The sequence below is a fragment of the Panthera pardus genome, unplaced genomic scaffold (genome assembly GCF_024362965.1).
Source record: "Panthera pardus isolate Hobbes unplaced genomic scaffold, ASM2436296v1 HiC_scaffold_2, whole genome shotgun sequence".
NCBI lineage: Eukaryota > Metazoa > Chordata > Mammalia > Carnivora > Felidae > Panthera > Panthera pardus.
The window spans coordinates 147,372,997-147,394,245 of NW_026526765.1; the positions used below are offsets into that span (position 1 = coordinate 147,372,997).

Consider the following 21,249-nt stretch of genomic DNA (forward strand, 5'->3'; position numbering starts at 1 on the left):
TTATTTTCACCAGCTCAGGCTGCCATAACAAAATACCAAAGGATGGGTGGCTTAAACAGTAGACCCTTCTCAAGGTCTGGAAGCTGCAAAAGCCAAGGTCAAGGTGTCAGCTAATTCAGTTCCTGGTGAAAGTTCTATTCCTGGGATGTAGACAGCTGTCTTCTTTGCCTTCACATGGCAGAAATAAAACCACCTTTGGTCTCTCTTCCTCTTCTTGTATAGATACTAATCCCATCATGTGGCCCTTGCCCTCAAGATCTCATCTAACCCTAATTGCCTCCCAAAGGCCCCACCTCCAAATGACATCACATTGGGATTAGGGCTTCAACACATGAATGGAGGTGCAGGAGACACACAAACTTTTGATCCATAAGAGCATTAAAGTTGAGAAGCACTGATGGAAGACACCAACCTTTCTCCCTCTACCCCAGCATATACCATGACCTCCTGGAGCAACCCAAGCCCCCATGACATTCTGATCTCCCAAGAACCAGTAACATGCATTCAACTTGAACCTACAAGCAAGTGCTGAATTCTAGTACATCCTGCAGCCTCAAGATACCCTAACTCTACAAGGAAACTGACCAGCTATCTAGTACAGCCTAATTGCCCCCAGGGTACTCTGATATTACAAAGAAACTCTGACCCATTACCCCTGCTCCCCAAAGACACTGAGACACTGCAAGTTTGACTTGACATTTCAGAGAACCATAACCCCTCAGGGGGCTGGAAGGCTTAGAGGCATTTGGTCTTCCAGGGCATCCTGATTCCAACCCCCAATCCTGACCTCCAAGGAAGCCTGACACCCAGGATCCTCTCACCCCACAAGAAGGAGAATAGTGTGGAAGGAAGGAGTATAAGTTCGGAAGCCAAACTGCCCCAGGTTCGAATCCCAGCTGTACCACTTGCTAAGCTATGTGATCCTGGGCTCATTTCTTAATATCTCTGTGCCTCTGCTTTATCATCTGGGGAAAGTAATATGGTTGATTCTCTTTATTTGAGGTAGTTCTGTTTCATAAAGTCACTACGAACACTGAATTAGTGGATGTTGAACCATAACTCCAAAAAATAGGTTTCCGAGAGCCTCTGGCCACAACATTTTCATCACCTGATCCATACATAACCTTGTTGTATGTGTTTCTGTTTAAAGATATCTTATTTTAATGTATATTGCTAACTTATTAACGTTGAACCCATGGCCAATGACACTGTGACTCATGCCTGAACGAGGGTTGTCTAACACATGTATTTTCTCCCTGAAGCACATCATGGCTTTCCTGCACTTGAGAACACGGGACAGCTCTTCAACACTATGCTTGGAAGCTGCCTTAACAGCGAAATTACCAGGAAAAGCACAAATATGTGAGAAATGGCGGCACTTAAGAGACCGCAAAAAGACATCTATTTACAGTATGACAGTTAAAACAGGAAGCCAGAGTAGTTGCTCTGTTTGACCTCAGCTGGGAACGCGGCAGCTCAAAGTAGTTGCCTCGCTGCGCACGCGCATTGCTGCAAATGACCATCCAAGTGCCAAAGCGTGTTGCAAAAGGGTACTGACCTTGGGGTTTCAAATAACCCTCAGTGACTTCCCAAATGCGGGATCCACAAAAAATGAGGATCCACTGTACCTACGTGGTGAAGACACAATGATTGAGAGTTAATGGAAGAGAAGCATTTAGGACTATTCCTTGAACATAATTAACACAGGCAAAAATGTTACTTTATTGTCATTCTAATTTTACTACCATCCCTAAGAGCTTCCAGCCCTCAGAGTCATTCTGACCTTACCTGATTCCTGAGTCCCTAGGGCACAGGGTTGAATTCAGTCTCTCAGACACATGAGCCCTCCAAGAAGTTTTGACTTCTGTACCTTATAGTCAGCATGATAGCCTGAATTCACGATGTTCCTCACAACCTTTTAGGACACCCAGAACCTAGACCCTGGACATGTCCAGACAAAGCTGTGGTGAGGTTTGGGACACTCTGACCATATAAGATATTCCCTTACCTTAGGGCGCCTGGGTGGCTCAGTAAGTTAAGCATCCGACTTTGACTCAGGTCATGATTTCACAGTTCATGAGTTTGAGCCTTGCATCAGGCTCTGTGCTGACAGCTCAGACCCTGGAGTTGGCTTTGGATTCTGTGTCTCCCTCTCTCTCTCTGCCCGTCGCCCACTCATACTCTGTCTCTATCTCTGTCAAAAATAAATAAACATTTTTAAAAATTTAATAATAATAAAAAAGGATATTCCCTGGCCTCAAAGGATCCAGACACTCAAGGGAATCCTGCCCTCTAGTCCATTCAGAAACACACCCCGCCCCCCCTTGCTCTTATCTTGCAAAGGGCATGCTGACACTGAAAAACCACCCAGCCCCCAAAGCCCAACCCAGGAGATATTCTCTACACACCAGCTGACCCATAGGACATTTGTACCATGTAAAGACATATACTGATCTGCCTAGGCACCCTGACCATATGATGTCCACTGGTACTCTAACCTTCTCAGGTACTCTGACTCTCTCAGTCCCCGGCTTCTCAATAGGTACCCTATTCACTGCCACTTCCCCCTCCCTCCCACACACAGACAGCCCACCAGGACCTCCCAAATCCATGAGGTGATAATTCTTCTTTAAAAAAATTTTTTTTCATGTTTTTTATTTATTTTTGAGAAAGAGAGAGAGATAGAGCACGAGCAGGGGAGGGACAGAGAGAGAAGAAGACACAGAATCCAAAGCAGGCTCCAGGCTCTGAACTGTCAGCACAGAGCCCTACATGGGGCTCGAACTCAAGAACCATGAGATCATGACCTGAGCTGAAGTAGGACACTTAACCGACTGAGCCACCCAGGCACCCCAAGAACAGTCTTTTTAAAATGATAAGCTTCCTGTGCCAGGCTGCCAGTATGAAGTAAGGAGTTCTGCTTAGAAGCAGTGTCTTCAAGATGGGCTCACTCCAGCCCCAGGCAGATCACCAGAGTTAAAGAGAGAAACATTCAAGGACCCTTGCTAAAGGTGATAAGTCAGATTTTATCCAGAACCACTGGAATAGGTGTAGGGATCACTGCAATGGGACTTCACAGTGGGGGAGAGAGAGTGGGCTCAAGGCCAAATTCAGCATGGGCAAATGGGAATTTATATCCAAGCAGCAGAGTGGAGGGCAGTGAATGGAAAATTGCTAGGAAGAAACCTCGGGGGTCGTGAGTGGGAGATTCTAGCTAAAGTGACCTAACAGGATCCTTGCTGAAGACAGGCCAGCGTGGTCAGACATCATCTGGGAGATGATGAAGGATGAGGAATCCTATCAGATTTGGAGGGTGACAGGATATCAAGGTCTGGGAGTTCTGGTTAGACTGACTTTGCAGGTTTCTTGAGAAAACTGGCTTTTATAAGGAAGTACACAGATGGGCCTAGAAGAAGGTTCATGGAGCAGGACTAAGGTTTGAGTCTATGTCACCAGTGAATGGCCTGGGTATCAAAATATCTAAATATCTGCAATATAGGTGGGGTCCCCATCAAGATTTTGGTTTTATAGTAAAAGACAGCTGGATAAAGATTCAGCAAAAATATTTCTGTGGGAAAGACAGTGATTCAGGCAAAATTAAAAAGAATTTTAGAACTTGAGGTGTCAGCTTAGAGCTCTAGAGACATGCATTCCATCCATGCTCGTAACAATAACAAGAACAAAAGGTGGACAGGCAGAAATTAATGACTTCTTGAGAACCCATCCAAAAACTGAGGTCACCACTGATGGCGCAAACAGCCATCTTGAAATCTGGGGAGAGAGAGGCACCTTCAATGAGACATGGAACCTGGGACATTTTCTTTACCTGGGACAGAAGTTGCTGCCCTCCTCATAAGCCAGTCAAAACATTAAACTAGAAATTTTGATGTGATGCTAGAGGCCGAGGGTAGGCTAGCTCAAGAGTGGGAAGCTCCCTGAGGCCACAATCATGGGAGGAATTCCTACTTTGTCATAGGCTTTTCTTCCAGGAACCCCACCAGGCTCTCCCAGGGAGGATGGGGACAATCTGGAGAGAGCTCCCCCACGGTGCTGTCTTGGAAAGGGGAACAATTACCATTGCAAAATTTGCCCAGACCAATTCCCTTATGGAAAAAAAAAAAAAAGAGTCTTAATCTGCAGGGGAAGAACACCAGCTGAGGGCATTGATGAGATCCACTGCAGCTGGGGAGATAAACTCCACTCAGACCTAACCCCCATCTCACTTAAATTAACAAAAGGAGCCTCAAGGCATAAAACTGGTAAGAAAGATAATTGGACTTCAGGAAAAGCTCTAATCCTAGAGGAGCAGAAACACTGTGACCAGATCACCCAAACACAGACCCACTGTGTATTCCAAGCACCGAGACTTAATCTCAACATTAGAGAATGCCCCCTGATCTTCCTTTCCCCATTATCATGGTAACAAACCTCCAATAATAATAATTGTGGAGGGGCACCTGGGTGGGTCAGTCAGTTAAACGTCCTACTTTGGCTCAAGTCATGATCTCACAGTTCATGAGTTTGAGCCCCACATCAAGCTCAGAGCCTGGAGCGTGCTTCAGAGTCTGTGTCTCCCTCTCTCTCTCTGCCCTCCCCCACTCACACTGTCTCTCTCTCTCTAAAAAAAAAAGAATAAAAACATTAAAAAAAGCAATATTTGTGGACTACAGGTGGGAGAGTTCAAGGGACAGACTCTCTCTGGGGATCCACACAAAAGGGATCCCAAGAGGTTAGACAAAAACAAAGAGACTAGAGAAATCTAAAGTTTCTAGTTCCCCTAACAACAACAACTTTCAGAACTGGTAATCATTGGGAAAACAAATCTCAAACACAACCTAGCTTGTGGCTAGATTAACATAAATCCTCATACTAACAGCCTATTACCTCAGTATTTACTACTTCATACAACACAGTCCAGCTTTCAATAAAAAGTTACAAAGCATCCAAAAAGCAAGAAAAAAACACAATGTGAAGAGACAAAACAATGATCATAAACAGACATAACATAGACATTAGAAGTATTAAGGAGTTTAAGATAAATATGATTACTAAATTAAAGGTCTAATGGAAAAGGTAGACAAAATGCAAGATCAGATGGGTAATTTTAGGAGGCAGATGGAAACTATAAAGAAGAATCAAATGGAAGTGCTAGAAATCAACACACAGTACCAGAAATGAAGGATGTCTTTGATTGTCTTATCAGTCAACTTGATGCAGCTAAAGACACAATCAATGAACTTAAAGACAGGATGATAAAAGACTGAAAAAGATAAAGGAATGAAATAAGTGTCCAGTAGGAATGTTAAAGCAACTATTTCAAAAAGGAAGGGACACATGATATCAGTCAGAAACCTAGGTCTGCACAAAAAAATAAAGAGTGCTGGAAAAGGAGTTAAGTGAAGGCAAAGGGGTCTTTTTTTTTTCTTATTTTTAATTTCTATTAAAGATAGTCACTTGTTTAAAGCAACAATAGTAATAATGTATTTGACTGCACATTTTATAGCATGGAAATAACTACATGGTTACATAAAATGTTCTTTTATGATTTAAATCTCTTTAAAATATAGTCGTTAAAACAACAATATTAACAATGTAGCATGGGGCTTATAATATATGTAAGAGCAAAATGTATGACAAAGATCAGGAGAGAAGTGGAAGTACACTAGCACAAGGTTCTTGTATTATGCATGAATTAGTCTTGTATCAATTTCACATAGGATGTGATAAGGGAAAGATGCATATTACAAACTGTGAAACGCTGCTTATATTAGAAAAGAAAAACTATACATACATAAAGTCACCACCAATTACACCTTATCTTACAAGTTTATCACTAATACCTCAATAAAGTTGGACAAGAGAGAAAGAGAGAAAGGTCTCAAATCAATCACCTAAATTTTATCTTAACAAACTGAACACATGAATGTCTAGTTGCAGACATTCTGCAAAGTAAGCAGAAGAAAGAACATAATAAAGATCCGACTGTTGACAAAGATTTTTCCCTGGACCAAACTTTAGTCAGGCTCTGGAACCTTCTCTTAGGCCCACTTGTGTACTTCCTTCTAAAATCCAGTTTTACAAGAACCAGGCACAGTCAGTTTAAACAGAATCTCCCACCCTTGATATCTGGTCACTCCCCATAATTGGTAGGGTTCCTCATCTTCCATCATCCTCCAAGTGAGGTCTACTCACTCTGGCCTGTCTTGAGCAAACAATCCTGTTCGGTCGGTTGAACTAGAATCCTGTTCAGTCGGTTTGTTTGTTTGTTTATTTATTTTAATGTTCATTCATTTTTGAGTGAGTGAGAGAGACAGAGCATGAGCGGGGGAGGGGCAGAGAGAGAGGGAGACACAGAATCCAAAGCAGGTTCCAGGCTCCAAGTTGTCAGCACAGAACCCGACGCAGGGCTCGAACCCATGAACTCTGAGATTATGACCTGAGCTGAAGTTGGATGCTTAACCGACTGAACCTCCCAGGTGCCCACCCCCACCACGTTTGTTCAGCTTACCTAGAGTCCCCCATTACACCTGGTGTCTCCTCTTAGCAATTTTCCAACCACTGCCCTTCACCTTGCTCCTTGACGATAAATTCCCACTTGCTCATGCTGTATTCTGAATTAAGCCTGGCTCTGTACTGAGGATTCTATCCCCCTATTGCAATAATCCTGAATAAAATCTGTTTTTGCCACTTTAATTAACATCCAGTTCTGATTTTTTCTTTGACAGTGTGAATCAATGAAATAGAAAACAGATAGGTAACAGTGAGAATTAATAAAACTGAAGGCTGGTTCACTAAGAAGATGAAAACACCAGTAAACCTCTAGCGAAGTCAATCAGGAAAAAATAAGACAGAAATGACTAATACAAAGAATGACAGAGGTAAATCAGTATAGATTATACAGATATCAAGTGGATAAGAGATTATTACGAACAACTTTATTCCACTAAAGTTGATAAATTAGATGAAATGGACAGTTTAAAAAATTTTTAATGTTTATTTTAGAGACAGAGAGAGAGGCAAAGCATGAGCAGGGGAGGGGCAGAGAGAGAGAGAGACAAAGAATCTGAAGCTAGCTCCAGGCTCTGAGATGCCAGCACAGAGCCTAATGTGGGGCAAGACCCCACAAACTGAGATCATGACTGGGGCCAAAATTGGACGCTCAACCAACTAAGCCACCCAGGTGCCCCAATGAAATGGACAATTTTATGAAAGACAATCTATCAAAGCTCACTCAACAACAGATAACTGAACTAGCTCAATACCTAATTAATAACGGAATTTGTAGTTAAAAATTCCCCCCCCCCACACACACACACAAAAACACTTAATGCCCAGATGGCTTCAACTGCTGAATTCTATCAAACTTTTAAGAAATGTATAATAAAACCCTACACAAATTCTTTCAGAAAATTGAAAAGATGTGAATGCTTCCCAATTCATTTTATAAAACATTATAATAACAGACCAATGTCCTTTATGAATACAGATTCAATAATCCTAGACAAAATTTTAGAAACTCAAATCCCATCATATCTGAATTGGATAATACATATGACTATATGGGCTTTACCCCAGGAATGCAAACTTGGATTAACATTAGCAATTCAATCCGTATTATTCACTGTATTAATTAAGTAAAAAAACAGGGTACCTGTGTGGCTAAGTCCATTAAGAGTCCAATTTCAGCTCAGGTCATGATCTCCTGGTTCATGAGTTCAAGCCCTGCATGGGGCTCTGCGCTGACAGTGCAGAGCCTGCTTGGGATTCTCTCCCTCTGCCCCTCTCACTTGCCAGTGACTGTGTGTGTGCACGCTCTCTATCTCAAAATAAATTTTAAAAAACTTAAAAAAAATACAAAGTTAAAAAGGAAAACGATCCCAATAGCCCTAGTAAATGCAATAGACAAAATTCAGTATACATTCATAATAAAACCATTCAATAAAATAAGAACAGAAGGAGATTTGCTCAACTTGATTAAAGTCACATATGAAAAACCTACAGCTAACATCATACTTAATGTTGAAAGGGTGACTATTTTCCCCTTAAAATTAGGAATAAGACAGGGATGTATCTTCTTACCACTTCCATTCAATATTGTACTGGATGTTCCAGCCAGTATAATGAGGCAATAAAAAGAAATAAAAATGTGATGTAATTGGACATATATATTTAATCTTCCTCCCTAGTTCCTGGCACATGAACTTTGAAAACCATTGGGATTTCCTGAGTGATGGGGATGAAAGGACCATATTTTGTTATGCATAATAATCCCCTTGGATATTACCTAAGTGCATGCTAATGAAGTGACCCTTGGTGTGCCCCAAGATAGCCTCCAGATGGGGGCTGGTTGCCAGAGGAACCAACTAGGTCATTAGACAGTTGAAACCTTTTTTAAAAAATGTTTATTCATTTATTTTGAGCGAGAGGGGAGGGGAGGGGCAGAGAGAGAGGGCAAGAGAGAATCCCAAGCAGGCTCCACACCGTCAGCACAGAGTCCCATGCGAGGCTTGAACCCACAAACCATGAGATCATGACCTGAGCCAAAACCAAGAGTTGGATGCTTAACTGACTAAGCCACCCAGGTGCCGGACAGTTGGAACTTTTAGCCCCAGTTCCCCAACTCCAGGGAGGGAGGAGTCACTAGAGATTGAGTTAATCACCAACGGCCGATGATTTAACCATTCATGCCTACATAATGAAGTCACCATAAAAATTCCTAAACAACAGGATTCAGAGAGCTTCAGAGAGCACCTGCGTGTCAGGAGGGTGGCACACCCCAAACTCCATGGGGGCAGAAGCTCCTGCATGAGGGCCACCCTTGGCCTTTCCCTATGGTGCTTCTCCATTTGGCTATTTATTTGTATCTTTTATAATGTCCTTTATAATAAACCAGTAACAGTAAGTAAAGTGTTTCCTTGATTTCTATAAGCCATTAGAGAAAATTATCTACCCTGAGGAGGAGGTCATGGAAACCTCAATTTGTAGCCAAATTAGACAGAATGTGGGTAACCTGGGGACCAACTAATTGTAACTGGTATCTGAGGTCAGCCTTGTAGGACGGAGCCCTTAACCTCTGGGGTCTGTGCTAGGTCAGGATAGTGTCAGCACTGAATTTAATTGTAGGACACTGAGTTGGTATCCTGAGGGTTAGGATAGAGAACTGGTCATCAGTGTGGGGCGAAAAAAATAAAAAGCAAGACAAAACCCATACATTTGTTATCAGAAGTGTTGTGAGCAGAAAATACCTTCATTAAAACACAACTGGATTAGAAAGGCAGAAGTAAAATTGCCTGTGTGAGTGGAAACAATAATCATTCATGTAGAATTTCTGGTGGAATTATAAACAATCTACTAGAGTTAATTTCACAAAGTTTCAGGATTCAAGATCAATATTTTTTAAATCATATAAAAACAAATAATAAAAAATTCAAATTAAAAATTAGTACCACTTACAGTAACATAAAAATATGAAATATTTAGGGGTGCCTGGGTGGCTCAGTTGGTTGAACATCGACTTCGACTCAGGTCATGAATTTGTGGTTTGTGGGTTCGAGCGTCACATCGGGCTCTGTGCTGACAGCTCAGAGCCTGAAGCTTTCTTCGGATTCTGTGTCTCCCTCTCTCTCTGCCCCTCCCCTACTCGTTCTCTGTCTCTCTCTCTCTGTCTCTGCCTCTCTCTCTGCCTTTCTCTCTCTCTCTCAAAAATAAATAAAACATTTTAAAAAGTGAAATATTTAGTGTTTAAAGCTGTCAAAAATATGAGCAATCTGTACACTAAAAACTAAAAATAACATTCATGAGAGAAATTAAAGAAAACCTCTTATTTATTTTTTTAGAAAACCTTTTAAAATGTAGAAATATTCTCTACTCTTAGGCCAGGAGACTAAATATTGTTAAGCTGTCAATTCTTAATTGATAAAATTCCATGCAATCTCAATCAAAACTTCACCAGGATTTCTCATAGAAATTGCCAAACTGATATCATAATTTATATAATAATTCAAAGAACCTATGTGGTCCTGAAAGGGTACTAGCTGTAAAGGGAAACAAGAAAACCTTTAGGATGATGGAACCATTTCGTACCTTGATTGTGGTCATGCACACGAGTATCAAAAGTCATCCAAGTGTACCCTTAAATGAGTAATGTTTATTGCCTATCAAATAAAACTCAAAATAAGAAAGAACTAATTTTGGAATAGGGAAAGAATAAAGGCATAAAAATCAAACAAATGAAAAAACTAGGCAATGATTAATTTCAGGGACATTCAAAAGTTGTACAGGAAAATAATTAAGATAAGTACACCAACAGTGAATAACAGAGTCAGAATGTCAATAATAAATATTGGCATGCCCCCAAAATGCGATGTGCCTGTATTAAAATGATTTGAGGAAGAGGAAATGGGACAGTCACCCTTTCAAATGGGAAGAGGGTATAGATAAGATTGCAAATCAAAAATCAAAGATAGCATTATAGGGGTGCCTGGGTGATTCAGTCAGTTGAACGTCTGACTCTTGACTTTGGCTCAGGTCATGATCCCAGGGCCATAAGATGGAGCCCATGCGCAGTGCGGAGCCCACTTGGGATTCTCTCCCCCCCCCCCGCCCCAAATAAAACAATTTTAAAGAAGCATTATATACCTGAAACTAATGTAGCATTGTGTGTCACCTATACTTCAATAAAAAGTAGCAGTATAGGTATACTATTCAGAAAAATATAAAAGTGCTTACACTGGGCAGTGGGACCCAGGGGTGGAGAGATGAACATTAGGGAACTGGGTTTTCCATCTAAAGACTTGTTTGACTTTCAAAGCTGTACTAATATATTTATTTGACTAAAGCAATTTAAAAAATAAAATGCTTGAGGGGTGCCTGGCTGGCTCAGTTGGTAGAGCACACTACTCTTGATCTCAGAGTCATGAGTTTGCGCCCCATGTTGGGTGCAGAGATTACTAAAAAAATAAATTAAATAAACTTTTAAAAAATGCTTCACCAAATACTTGATTTATTTATTTTTTATATTCATTATTAACAAGAGCATTGAAAGCCATTTTCCCATAGGTTTTTATATTAATGTTTTCTTTAATTTATAAATTATTTGGTTTTAATATTCTTTTTGATATGAAAATTATAAACAATGCTTTAAACTTTATCAACTGGACACTTCTTTTTACATTTGGATTTTTGGTTTCCAATTTTTGATTATGTAATGGAGACTGTAAGAGAATGTAGCCTCTAAAATCACTGTTTGGGGACTCTGTTAATAGCTTTTGTGGTAGCCTAAAAAATGGTCACTATTTGTGATTGTTCCTTGGGCTTGAAAAAGAAGGTGTAATCTCTATTTCCAGAGTGGAAATGGCTGTATTTTAAATCAAAATTTCTTCACTGTTGAAACAAAATCTCTGCCATTATGAGCTTTTGCTTTATGGAAACTATTGTTACATTGCTTCATTTGATGTTTCATTTGAGTTTCTATGAGTTTTTCCTCTATTATAAAATATTACTCTTTTATGATTTATGCTTCTGGTTAACTTTATTACTGCTTTATCTGTAATTAATCATGTCACTCTTTTTCTCTAATTTTTTACATAAACATTTCTGGCCAACTTCATATTTGTGTACTTTTTAAAATTATTTATATAGTTTTAAAGGTTTTTATTTTTTAAAGTAATCTCTCCACTTAACATGAGGCTTGAACTCACAACCCCGAGATCAAGAGTTATACACTCTATGTACTGAGCTTGCCAGGTGCCCCTCTTTTTTCTTTTTTTAAAAGGTGAGTTTTGTGGGGGCATCTGGGTGGCTCAGTCGGTTAAACGTCTGACTTCGGCTCAGGTCATGATCTCACGGTTCGTGAGTTCAAGCCCCACATCGGTCTCTGTGCTGACAGCTCGGAGCCTGGAGCCTGCTTTGGATTCTGTGTCTCCCTCTCTCTGCCCCTTCCCAGCTCACACTCCGTCTCTCTCAAAAACAAATAAACATTAAAAAAAATTTTTTTTAAGGTGAATTTTGAAAACTCACCTTTTAAAAATTTTGCTTTTTGGGGGCGCCTGGGTGGCTCAGTCGGTTAAGCGGCCGACTTAGGCTCAGGTCATGATCTCGCGGTCCGTGAGTTCGAGCCCCGCGTCAGGCTCTGTGCTGACAACTCGGAGCCTGGAGCCTGTTTCAGATTCTGTGTCTCCCTCTCTCTGACCCTCCCCCGTTCATGCTCTGTCTCTCTCTGTCTCAAAAATAAATAAACGTTAAAAAAAATTAAAAATTTTGCTTTTTGTAGGACATACAAATGGAAACTTAGAAATACACACCCAAATTTCAATAGCCAGTAGATAACTATTTAAATGACTCCATACACAGCCCATACCCACTATACCCTACCCTCTGTTTTCAGGCAAATATCTCTAGGTGGTGCCTCTGATTTCCTGTGCCAGGGACACAATCACTATTACATGTTAAAATACAGATTTGAGGTTCTGCTCTTAATATTCACTTTCTTAGGGGGGCATCTGGGTGGCTCAGTCAGTTAAGCATCTGACTCTTGATTTTGGCTCAGGTCATGATCTCATGATTGTGAGATGGAACCCTGCGTGAAGCTCCGTGCTGGGCGTGGAGCCTGCTTACAGTTCTATGTCTCCTTCTCCCTCGGCCTCTCCCCTGTGCACATTCAATCTCTCTCTCTCTCTCAAAACAAAACCCATAATTAATTTCTTAGTACAAACCAACAGATCAAACTTTGTATTTGAAAGAAGAAAGAATCCAGGGTCCTAAAACCTTACAGATTATACAAAAGAGTCAGTTCAGGGGCAAAGTGTACAGAACAGAGATGCTACCAATGTATGTGGGCCAATTTCACTTGTTCTACAATTTTTCTTCAGGTCTATTTTGGGCACAGAACAAGATACAAGGTGACACAGGCAGGAGAGGAGACATTCTTGAGGCAGTGGGAAGCATCAAGTCTGAGCACTAAACGGAGTTCCCCTCAAGCAGAGATAGCTGTGTCCAGAGAGAATAGGAACAGAGTGGTTGGTAAGTGCGCCTCTAGTGGAGCCAGGGGGAATCCACCCTGGGGATGCCCAACCTTGGCAACTATGGCTGCCCTGGTCCCTAAGGGAGTCTCAACCTCCAGGGAAGGAAGATCTATTTATTTGTTCCCAATCATCCAAGCCAGACCTGAGAGAACCACATTATCTATCTAACTCTAAATATTCTCCTCCAGTTAGAACAGGTTCCTCAGTCTTTAGCCCTGGCTGACACTGTTGAATCATCCAGGGTCAAGCAAGGAGCCAGTGGAGATGGGGGTTCCATGACCACATTTCACAGCAACAGAGAACAGCCAGGTAAGAAGGGCTGAAAAGCAGGTGTGGACACGGGACCTCCAACAACAGACAGATTCACGTGAACATAAACATATAGATTTACCTTTGGAATAACAGACACGTAAAATCCCTTTGCACCTGACCAAGTTCAAAGGGGGCATGTGTCCTGGTTTGACATGTACAAGTCTCTCTTTTCAGGATGTGCTGCCCACTGCAGGACAGAGCAGGCACGTTTCCAAGGAGGACGTAGAAAAGCAGCAGTGGGAGACGAAGGAGACAGCTCAGGTTAGTGGCGCTAGGGTCAGTGACTGCAGGCTCTTAAAAGAGCCCCACAACAGAGAGTCTTCTGGCAGACATTCGAGACCCTCCCATGCTGTCCCTACTCTGCACCTTTCTGCCAGTTGCTTCCTTGTGTTTGTCCATCCACTATTGTCTATGACCACGTAATTGAGGTGTCCCAGAAGGAGAAGCTCCTTGGATGCCACAAAGAGCCCCACAGAGGGGAGCTGGCTTGGGCTGGAGTCTGGGCACTCAGCAGCTCTGGTTTTGAGGTCCAGGAACACAAACCCTCAATGCTGAAGACCAGATGTCTCAGAGACAGTCACGTGCTACCGAGACTCAGAAGAGATTAGTGCAGGAAACCAGGCATCCACATAGGTAAGTTATATAGGGGTGCCTGGGTGGCTCAGTTGGTTAAGCATCCATCTTTGGCTCAGGTCATGATCTCACAGTTCTTGAGTTTGAGCCCCAAGTCGGGTTCTGTGCTGACAGTTCAGAGCCAGGAGCCTGCTTTGGGTTCTGTGTCTCCCTCTCTCTCTCTCTCTGCCCCTCCCCTGCTTGCACACACTCTCTCTCTTTCTCTCTCAAAAATAAATAAAAAAATATTTTTAAAAAGATTAGTTAGCACTCTTGTTAACAGGAAGCTGCATGGGAGATTGAATGAATATTCACGGGGTGGGTGGTGAATATCCATTCAGAGTAAGAGGAATTGCCATATCTCCTACTCACTGTGGAATCTCCACCTGCTGGGGTTTAAACCATGAAACAAGAGATTATTTTTTCTAGTAACTGATCTTCTATTGGCAGGTCTCCTAAAAACATCCTGGCCAGATTCATTCATTTTAAGCCATTGCATACTATAAAAATGGTGCTTTTAAGTGGTCAAGAACAGTCTAAATCTTCGATCTCTTGTGTTCTACTCTCTCACAGTGTGCCTTGGCTTGGAGTACGGAAGGGGAGGGGGATACTGGTAGATGTACTCTTCCTGATTTGGAGAAAGAAAGAGAGGGGGGAAATCTAGTAGGGGTACTCTCCTTGACCAAGTAAGGGAGCTGTCTCTCCTCTGTTCCTATTGGCTGCTCTTCTGGCTTGTCTGTCTTACTTATGGGCTTTGTTGTTGTTGTTTGTTTATTTTTGAGAGAGAGAGAGAGAGAGAGCACGAACAAGGGAGGGGCAGAGAGACAGCGGGATAGAAGATCCGAGGAAGGCTCTGCCCTGACAGCAGTGAGCCCAACTCGGGGCTCAAACTCAGGAACTCAGGAACCATGAGATCATGACCTGAGCTGAAGTTGGATGCTTAACCTACTGAGCCACCCAGGCACCCCTCACTTATGGGCTTTTATCTCTGTGGGCTGCTCATAGGGGATTTTCCAGGGATTACCAGAGGGTCTCAGAGCGGGCTCAGAGAGGGTCAGAGAGGGTCTCAGAGAGGGTCTCAGCTCTCACTCAACCCCTGTAACCTCCCACCCATTCCCCAGTCCCACCCAAACGGCGTTTATGTTACTGAAGAACTCCCCTTTCCTGGAAGGCACAGATTTTGTCCTATGAAGTAGCTGTCACATGTCTTCCACAGGGGCCACCAGTGCTCGGGGAACTCACACGTCCTTGCAATGGCACACAGCTAGCTTCTCTGCTAGCCTTCTTCCTTCTCTCCGTTCTCCCATCTCTGCCCATTTTCTCTTCCCTGCTCTGGGAGAGTGAGGGCTGATCAGCAAGCCCATATGCCCAGTCAGGAAACCAACAGATGGTCTCCCCACGGTGCAAGCATCTCCAGTCTTTGGTGGGACTTTTTTGGAGGTCTCCACACTCAGAGTTGGGGACCAGGAAGCCCACTTCCCTCTCCCTGTGGGGTGTAATGAGAGGACACAGACTTTCTCCAGAATCATTGCTCTTTCTGCTCCCATCTCTCTCACGACAGGACTTGGGGGTTTGGGGGCAGTATTAATTGTGCTCCTGATAGTATTATCCCAGCAAACACTGGCAGCAGGAGCTAACCCTAATGCTGGCAGATTTCCCAGCACAGAGTTTGGGTTATTTAGAGCCTACTGACCTAAAAGGCCCTTATGGACCTTTTCCACAGTTCCCAGACAAGAGGAAAAGACCCACTGCCATTCTACTATACCACTTCCAGCTTTTACTCCCATTTTCATTATGGAGAACAGCCTGCAATTAAAACCAGAATATTCACATGTGCTGTTCAGACACAAGGAAAAAGGCTGCATAAATACAACTTTTTTTTTGTTATAAACAACTATTTCAGAGTGAGATCGAACAATTCTTTTTTTAATTTTTTAAGTTTACTTATTTATTTTGAGAGAGAAAGTATAAACAGGGGAGGGGCAGAGAGGAGGAGAGACAGAATCCCCAGCAAGAGTCCCTGCGATCAGCACAGAGCCTGAAGCAGGGCTGGAACTCACAAACTGTGAGATCAAGACCTGAGCCAAGATCAAGAGTCAGACGTTTAACCAACTGCACCACCCAGGCACCCCAGGTTTGGGTTTTCCTTGACGCAAGCCCTGCCCTCCAACTTCTACGTCCCCCATTAGGCATCCTTGCCCTGGAGCGCCTACTTTCAGTAACTCTGGCTACAACCTGGTACTGCCTTTCTACACTTTTATCCTGTGATATGACTTATGAGAAAATGCCTTCAGATGTCAGAATTTTACAATGGTTTTACTAATTTAACTCTGAAAGTGCTAGAACACTTCACTGTTGCTATACTACAAACATCCTATAACCAATCCCCCTAAAATTATACCTGTAACATCTGTTGCCCCAGCCAGTCAAGCCACTTAACCTGTGAGTCTCCTCCCTTTCCTCCTTCTGCTTACCACCCCGGGTTTTAGTTCTTAATCAGGAAGGCCATGTCCCATCCTCTTTACCATCCAAACCCTGAATTCTTCCATGGCTATCACAGCCACAGTGCTTTATCTGACTCCTCCTGCCTATACTAATTTCTTCATGCTAGGAATGTCACTCAGATATACCCCATAATTTCACCCTAGGAACTTGCCTTCCTCTTCAAAAATAATACCAAGTGCCACAATCCAGCTGATTGCATTTTGGCTAGCACAAGAGGGAAAAGAGGTCTCTTTGCAAAATCCTGTGCACAGCGACCTCACCAGCACACTTAGCTTATTCAAGCCAACAGTTGTGAGTGATAGCACGGACGTTTTGATGCCATGTGGTCACAACATTGAGGACAAACCTCCAGGCACATCCTTCAAAGCCTAAAAGTAGAATAATCTTGGGAAAATGTAGGAGACACCCAGAAAGAATTTGAGGGAGTTGTATACAGTAGCATTTTATTCAGGTGTCGTTGACTATAAGTCTAAAGTTCTCTTTTGGCCAGCAAAAGAGCAGACGCAGGATTAAAGTGAGAGATGGCTAATTTCCGGGAAAAAGACAAGAGCCCTGAATAAGGGTCCTTGCCCCATATTTATTCAGATCAGAAGGCTTACAAACGTGATGGGCATGTACAAAAAGACAAAGAAACTATGGACATTAACTTGGGGACGTGAGGGAAAAGGGGGTTTTGAAGGTATACAGTGTTTGGGGTTTGGGTCAATATAAAACAAAATCCGGGCACCAGACAGATGGGGAGATGGTTGTTAACAGCAGACAGGAGGCACTGTGCCTGTGTATCTTTGCTAGCCTAGGGGATGAGACAAGGGGAATAACCACAGGGTTAATAAGGCACCTTTTCTTTTGTTAACCATCTCCACTCTGGGCTGTTTTGCCTGCAGCGCAGTGGTCCATAGTCCAATTCACCAATTTACCTAACCTGGTCCTATCCTCCTGTGAAAGCAGCTTTTCGCTATAGTACTAAATTTGGGGTGCTTTCACCCTGAATATCTAATCTTGTTTATTTCATATACCTATGTATTGGGCAACTTTGCACCATTCTTATTTTAGGCCTTTGCCTCTCCCTCTCTATTCTGGGGGCTCTGCACCCCCTCTCTATTTTGGGGTGCCTTTGCATCTCCCTATTCCTGGAACCTTTGTGCCTCCCTATTCTCAGGGTGTCTTTGCAATTCCCTATTCTTGGGGTGCCAATCTGGTTTACCCAAACTCGGGTGTGAGCATTTTATGACTTTATAGTTCTTTATGCCTTGTTAACCCATTGGTGTAAACCCTGGGGATTCCTAAGCTTATCCCCCACATTCAGGTAAAAGAACTTGTGGCCTTGAACAAATGGTTAAATCTCCTGGCTTTATTTATTCCTTCTGTTTGATGAAGCTTGTTATTCCTAAAACTTACAGATGTTAATAAGGATAAAGTGATGAACTACATGTAAAGAAGGAGTCTGGATGCCTGGCTATGTTGGTTGTTTTTTCACTTGGCTGTATTCTCCATAAATGGTAGTTAATCAAAATGTAGAGGTAAAACTAAGGAGGAGTTTGAAGAAAAGGGAATTTAACTGTTTTAGGACTGTAAATGTTATGAGTTCTGTCATTCTAATGTGCTATCACTGAATCTCTCTGAGTCTCAGGGTTTTTATCTCCGATTCCTCTTCTCAGTCTTCCTATCTATGAATAACTGAATTCATCATTCATAAACTAAAAAATTATGTGTGGGAAAATAGCTCCACATACCGGATATTCATTGAATGTTAGTGAAGTATGAAGTAAGCTGTATGTAATCAAAGATAATAAACATAAATTAAAATTATGGAAATTAACCAGCTATTTACTTCAGGAAAGCTAACTCTGTAGAATTATCTAATGTGTGTTATCAATGACAAAACCAGTATCATAAAAAATTTACTCAAATGATGATGTATTACAATCTCTAAATGGTAAATGGAACTCAATTAAACATTTCCTTTTACTTAAAAATTTTTTTAAAATATTTATTTATATTAGAGAGAGAGAGGGAGAGAGAATGAGAGGGGGAGGAGCAGAGAGAGAGGAGGACAGAGGATCTGAAGCAGGCTCTGTGCTGACAGCAGGGAGCCTGATGCAGGGCTTGAACCCATGAACCATTAGATCATGACCCAAGTTGAAATTGGACACTTAACCGACTGAACCACCCAAGTGCCCCATATTTCCTTTTATTTCGACCACATTTTCTCCCCTGCAGACATGGATAGAGACAACCAGACTACGGTCACAGAATTCCTTCTCCTGGGACTCTCTGGGCAGTCAAAGCAGGAAGAGATTCTCTTTGGGCTGTTCTTGTGGATGTACCTGGTCACCATCATTGGGAACATTCTCATCATCCTGGCCATCAGCTGTGACAGTCATCTCCATACCCCCATGTACTTCTTCTTGGCTAACCTCTCCTGCATCGACATCTGCTTTTCATCAGTCACAACCCCCAAGATGCTGCTGAATCACATACTGGGAAGCAAGTCTATCTCTTATGTGGAATGCATGACCCAGATCTACTTCTTCATCACTTTCATCAACATGGATGGGTTCCTTCTGAGTGTGATGGCCTATGACCGTTATGTAGCCATCTGTTGCCCACTCCACTACAGCATGATCATGAAGCCCAAACTCTGTATCCTTCTGGTGGTGGTCTCTTGGGTCATTACAAACCTGCATGCTCTCCTACACACTCTTCTCATGGTCCGACTCACCTTTTGTTTCAACAATACTGTGCATCACTTTTTCTGTGACCCCTATGCAGTTCTAAAGCTGTCTTGTTCTGATACCTTTATCAATGAGTTGATGGTATCCATTGCAGGTGGGCTTATGTCGATTACACCATTCACATGTATCACTGTTTCATATGCCTATATCTTCTCTAACGTGTTAAAGTTTCCATCTCTTCAGGGAATAAGGAAAGCCCTATCCACGTGTGGATCCCACCTCACTGTGGTGTCCCTCTTCTATGGGGCAATCCTGGGGGTCTATATGCGCCCTTCATCCTCCTACTCAGTCCAAGACACGGTGGCCACTGTCATCTTCACAGTGGTGACTCCCCTGGTCAATCCCTTCATCTATAGTCTGAGAAATCGTGACATGAAGGGAGCCTTAAGGAAGCTAATTATTAGGAGGCCAGTTTTGTCAAGACTCTAGAATTAGAAAATTTTAGAGCCAAAAAGCCTACTGGAAATTATACATTTCTTAATTTTGCAAAGGCTACTGAGGCCCAGATGGGTGCAAAATCCACCCATAACTATTTCTCTAATTAGTGACCACAATCATGCTTTAAAATGAGCCTGACAGGTACTCATAAGTCATAAAATCATTCATTTGTTACCTATAAGAAGGGCTGATCCTGTGACCCTCCTTACACAGATAAAAACTAGACTGAGGCCTGGGTGAATTAGATGATTGATCCCAAGTGATGCCCAGATGCATTTTCTTAAGGGTGAGCCTAGCAATGTTATAAGATGCTGGCCACCACGATGGACTGGGAATTGTGAATGACTTAGACACAGGCTTTTTAGAGTCGACTGCTCTACATGGTCTCCATGTGAAAAGTGAAGAATCCACATTTAGACTGATTTGCGTTTGAGATCTCAGAAGCAGAAAAACCTGAAAACAGGCTATCTATGGCAACTGAGAACTACACGGGTCAAGTTTCACCAATCCTGGCCACTGATAATAAGTCAAATTACAACTGACAATGAGTGATTCCAATATGGGAAGGAGTATCTCTGTATTATTTCACTTAGCTCTCACACAACCTCATGAGGTGATACTACAAATATTCCTATCGTTTTATGAGGAAACTGGGTCCTAGAGAAGTTAACTTGACCAGGTCCTAGAAAAGTTAACTTGGCCAAGCCCATACAACAAATGTTTAGAACCAGAGTGATACTGACCACTTCCTCTCAAAGTATTTGGTGATTTTCGTTTTTACTTTTGTTTGTTATAATGATTTTTATCATTTTTAATTTGCCTATGGAAAATTGACCACTTTTTGATATACAGTTCTATGAGTTGTAAGACATCTACAGGTTTGTATAACCACCATAACTAGTAGGATAAAAGAACAGCTCTACTACCTCAAATAGTTCCCACATGCCATCCCTTTATAGACAAACTCTCCCTCCACTCCTAACCCCTGGCAACTATTGATTCTCCACCTCTTGAGTTGTGCCTTTTCCAGAATGTCATATAGTTGGAATTATAATATATATAACCTTTTCAGTCTTGCTTTCTTTCATTCAACAGATTCATCCATGTTGTTGTATATATCCATAATTTTTTCCTTTAAAAATTTTTTTCTAATGTTTATATATTTTTGAGACAGAGAGTACGAGCATGGGAGGGGCAGAGAGAGAGAAAGAGAGAGAGAGACAGAGACAGAGACTGAAGCAGGCTCCAGGCTCTTGAGCTGTCATCACAGAGCCCAACGTGGGGCTCGGACTCATGAACCATGACATCATGACCTGAGCTGAAGTCGGATGCTTAACCAACTAAGCCACCCAGGCACCCCAGTTTGTTCCTTTTTTATTGCTGAGTAGAATTCCATTGAATGGGTGAAGCTACTGTAAAAATTAGCATACAGGCTTTGTGTTTCTGTTCTCCAGGTAAATACCTAAAAGGGAGAATCCCGTGTCATACGTAACTCCATATTTGAATTTGCAAGAAATTACCAAGCCATCTTCCATCATGGCTGTAATGTTTTGGATTCACACCTGCAATGTAGGTCTAGTTGCACCACATCCTCACAAGCATTTGGTGTTGGTGTGTAATGCTAT

The 21,249-nt window shown here is 42.1% G+C and overlaps 1 protein-coding gene across 1 annotated transcript; it reads left to right on the forward strand.

The window, feature by feature from the left end:
• Positions 1 to 13,297: 13,297 nt before the first annotated feature.
• On the forward strand, positions 13,298 to 19,615 carry LOC109279016 (olfactory receptor 1361-like). Its single transcript, XM_019469728.2, has 3 exons — positions 13,298 to 13,331; positions 13,509 to 13,595; positions 18,672 to 19,615. Exons 1-3 carry the CDS (start codon positions 13,298 to 13,300, stop codon positions 19,613 to 19,615), a joined length of 1,065 nt encoding a protein of 354 aa, XP_019325273.2.
• The last annotated feature ends 1,634 nt before the right edge of the window (positions 19,616 to 21,249 follow it).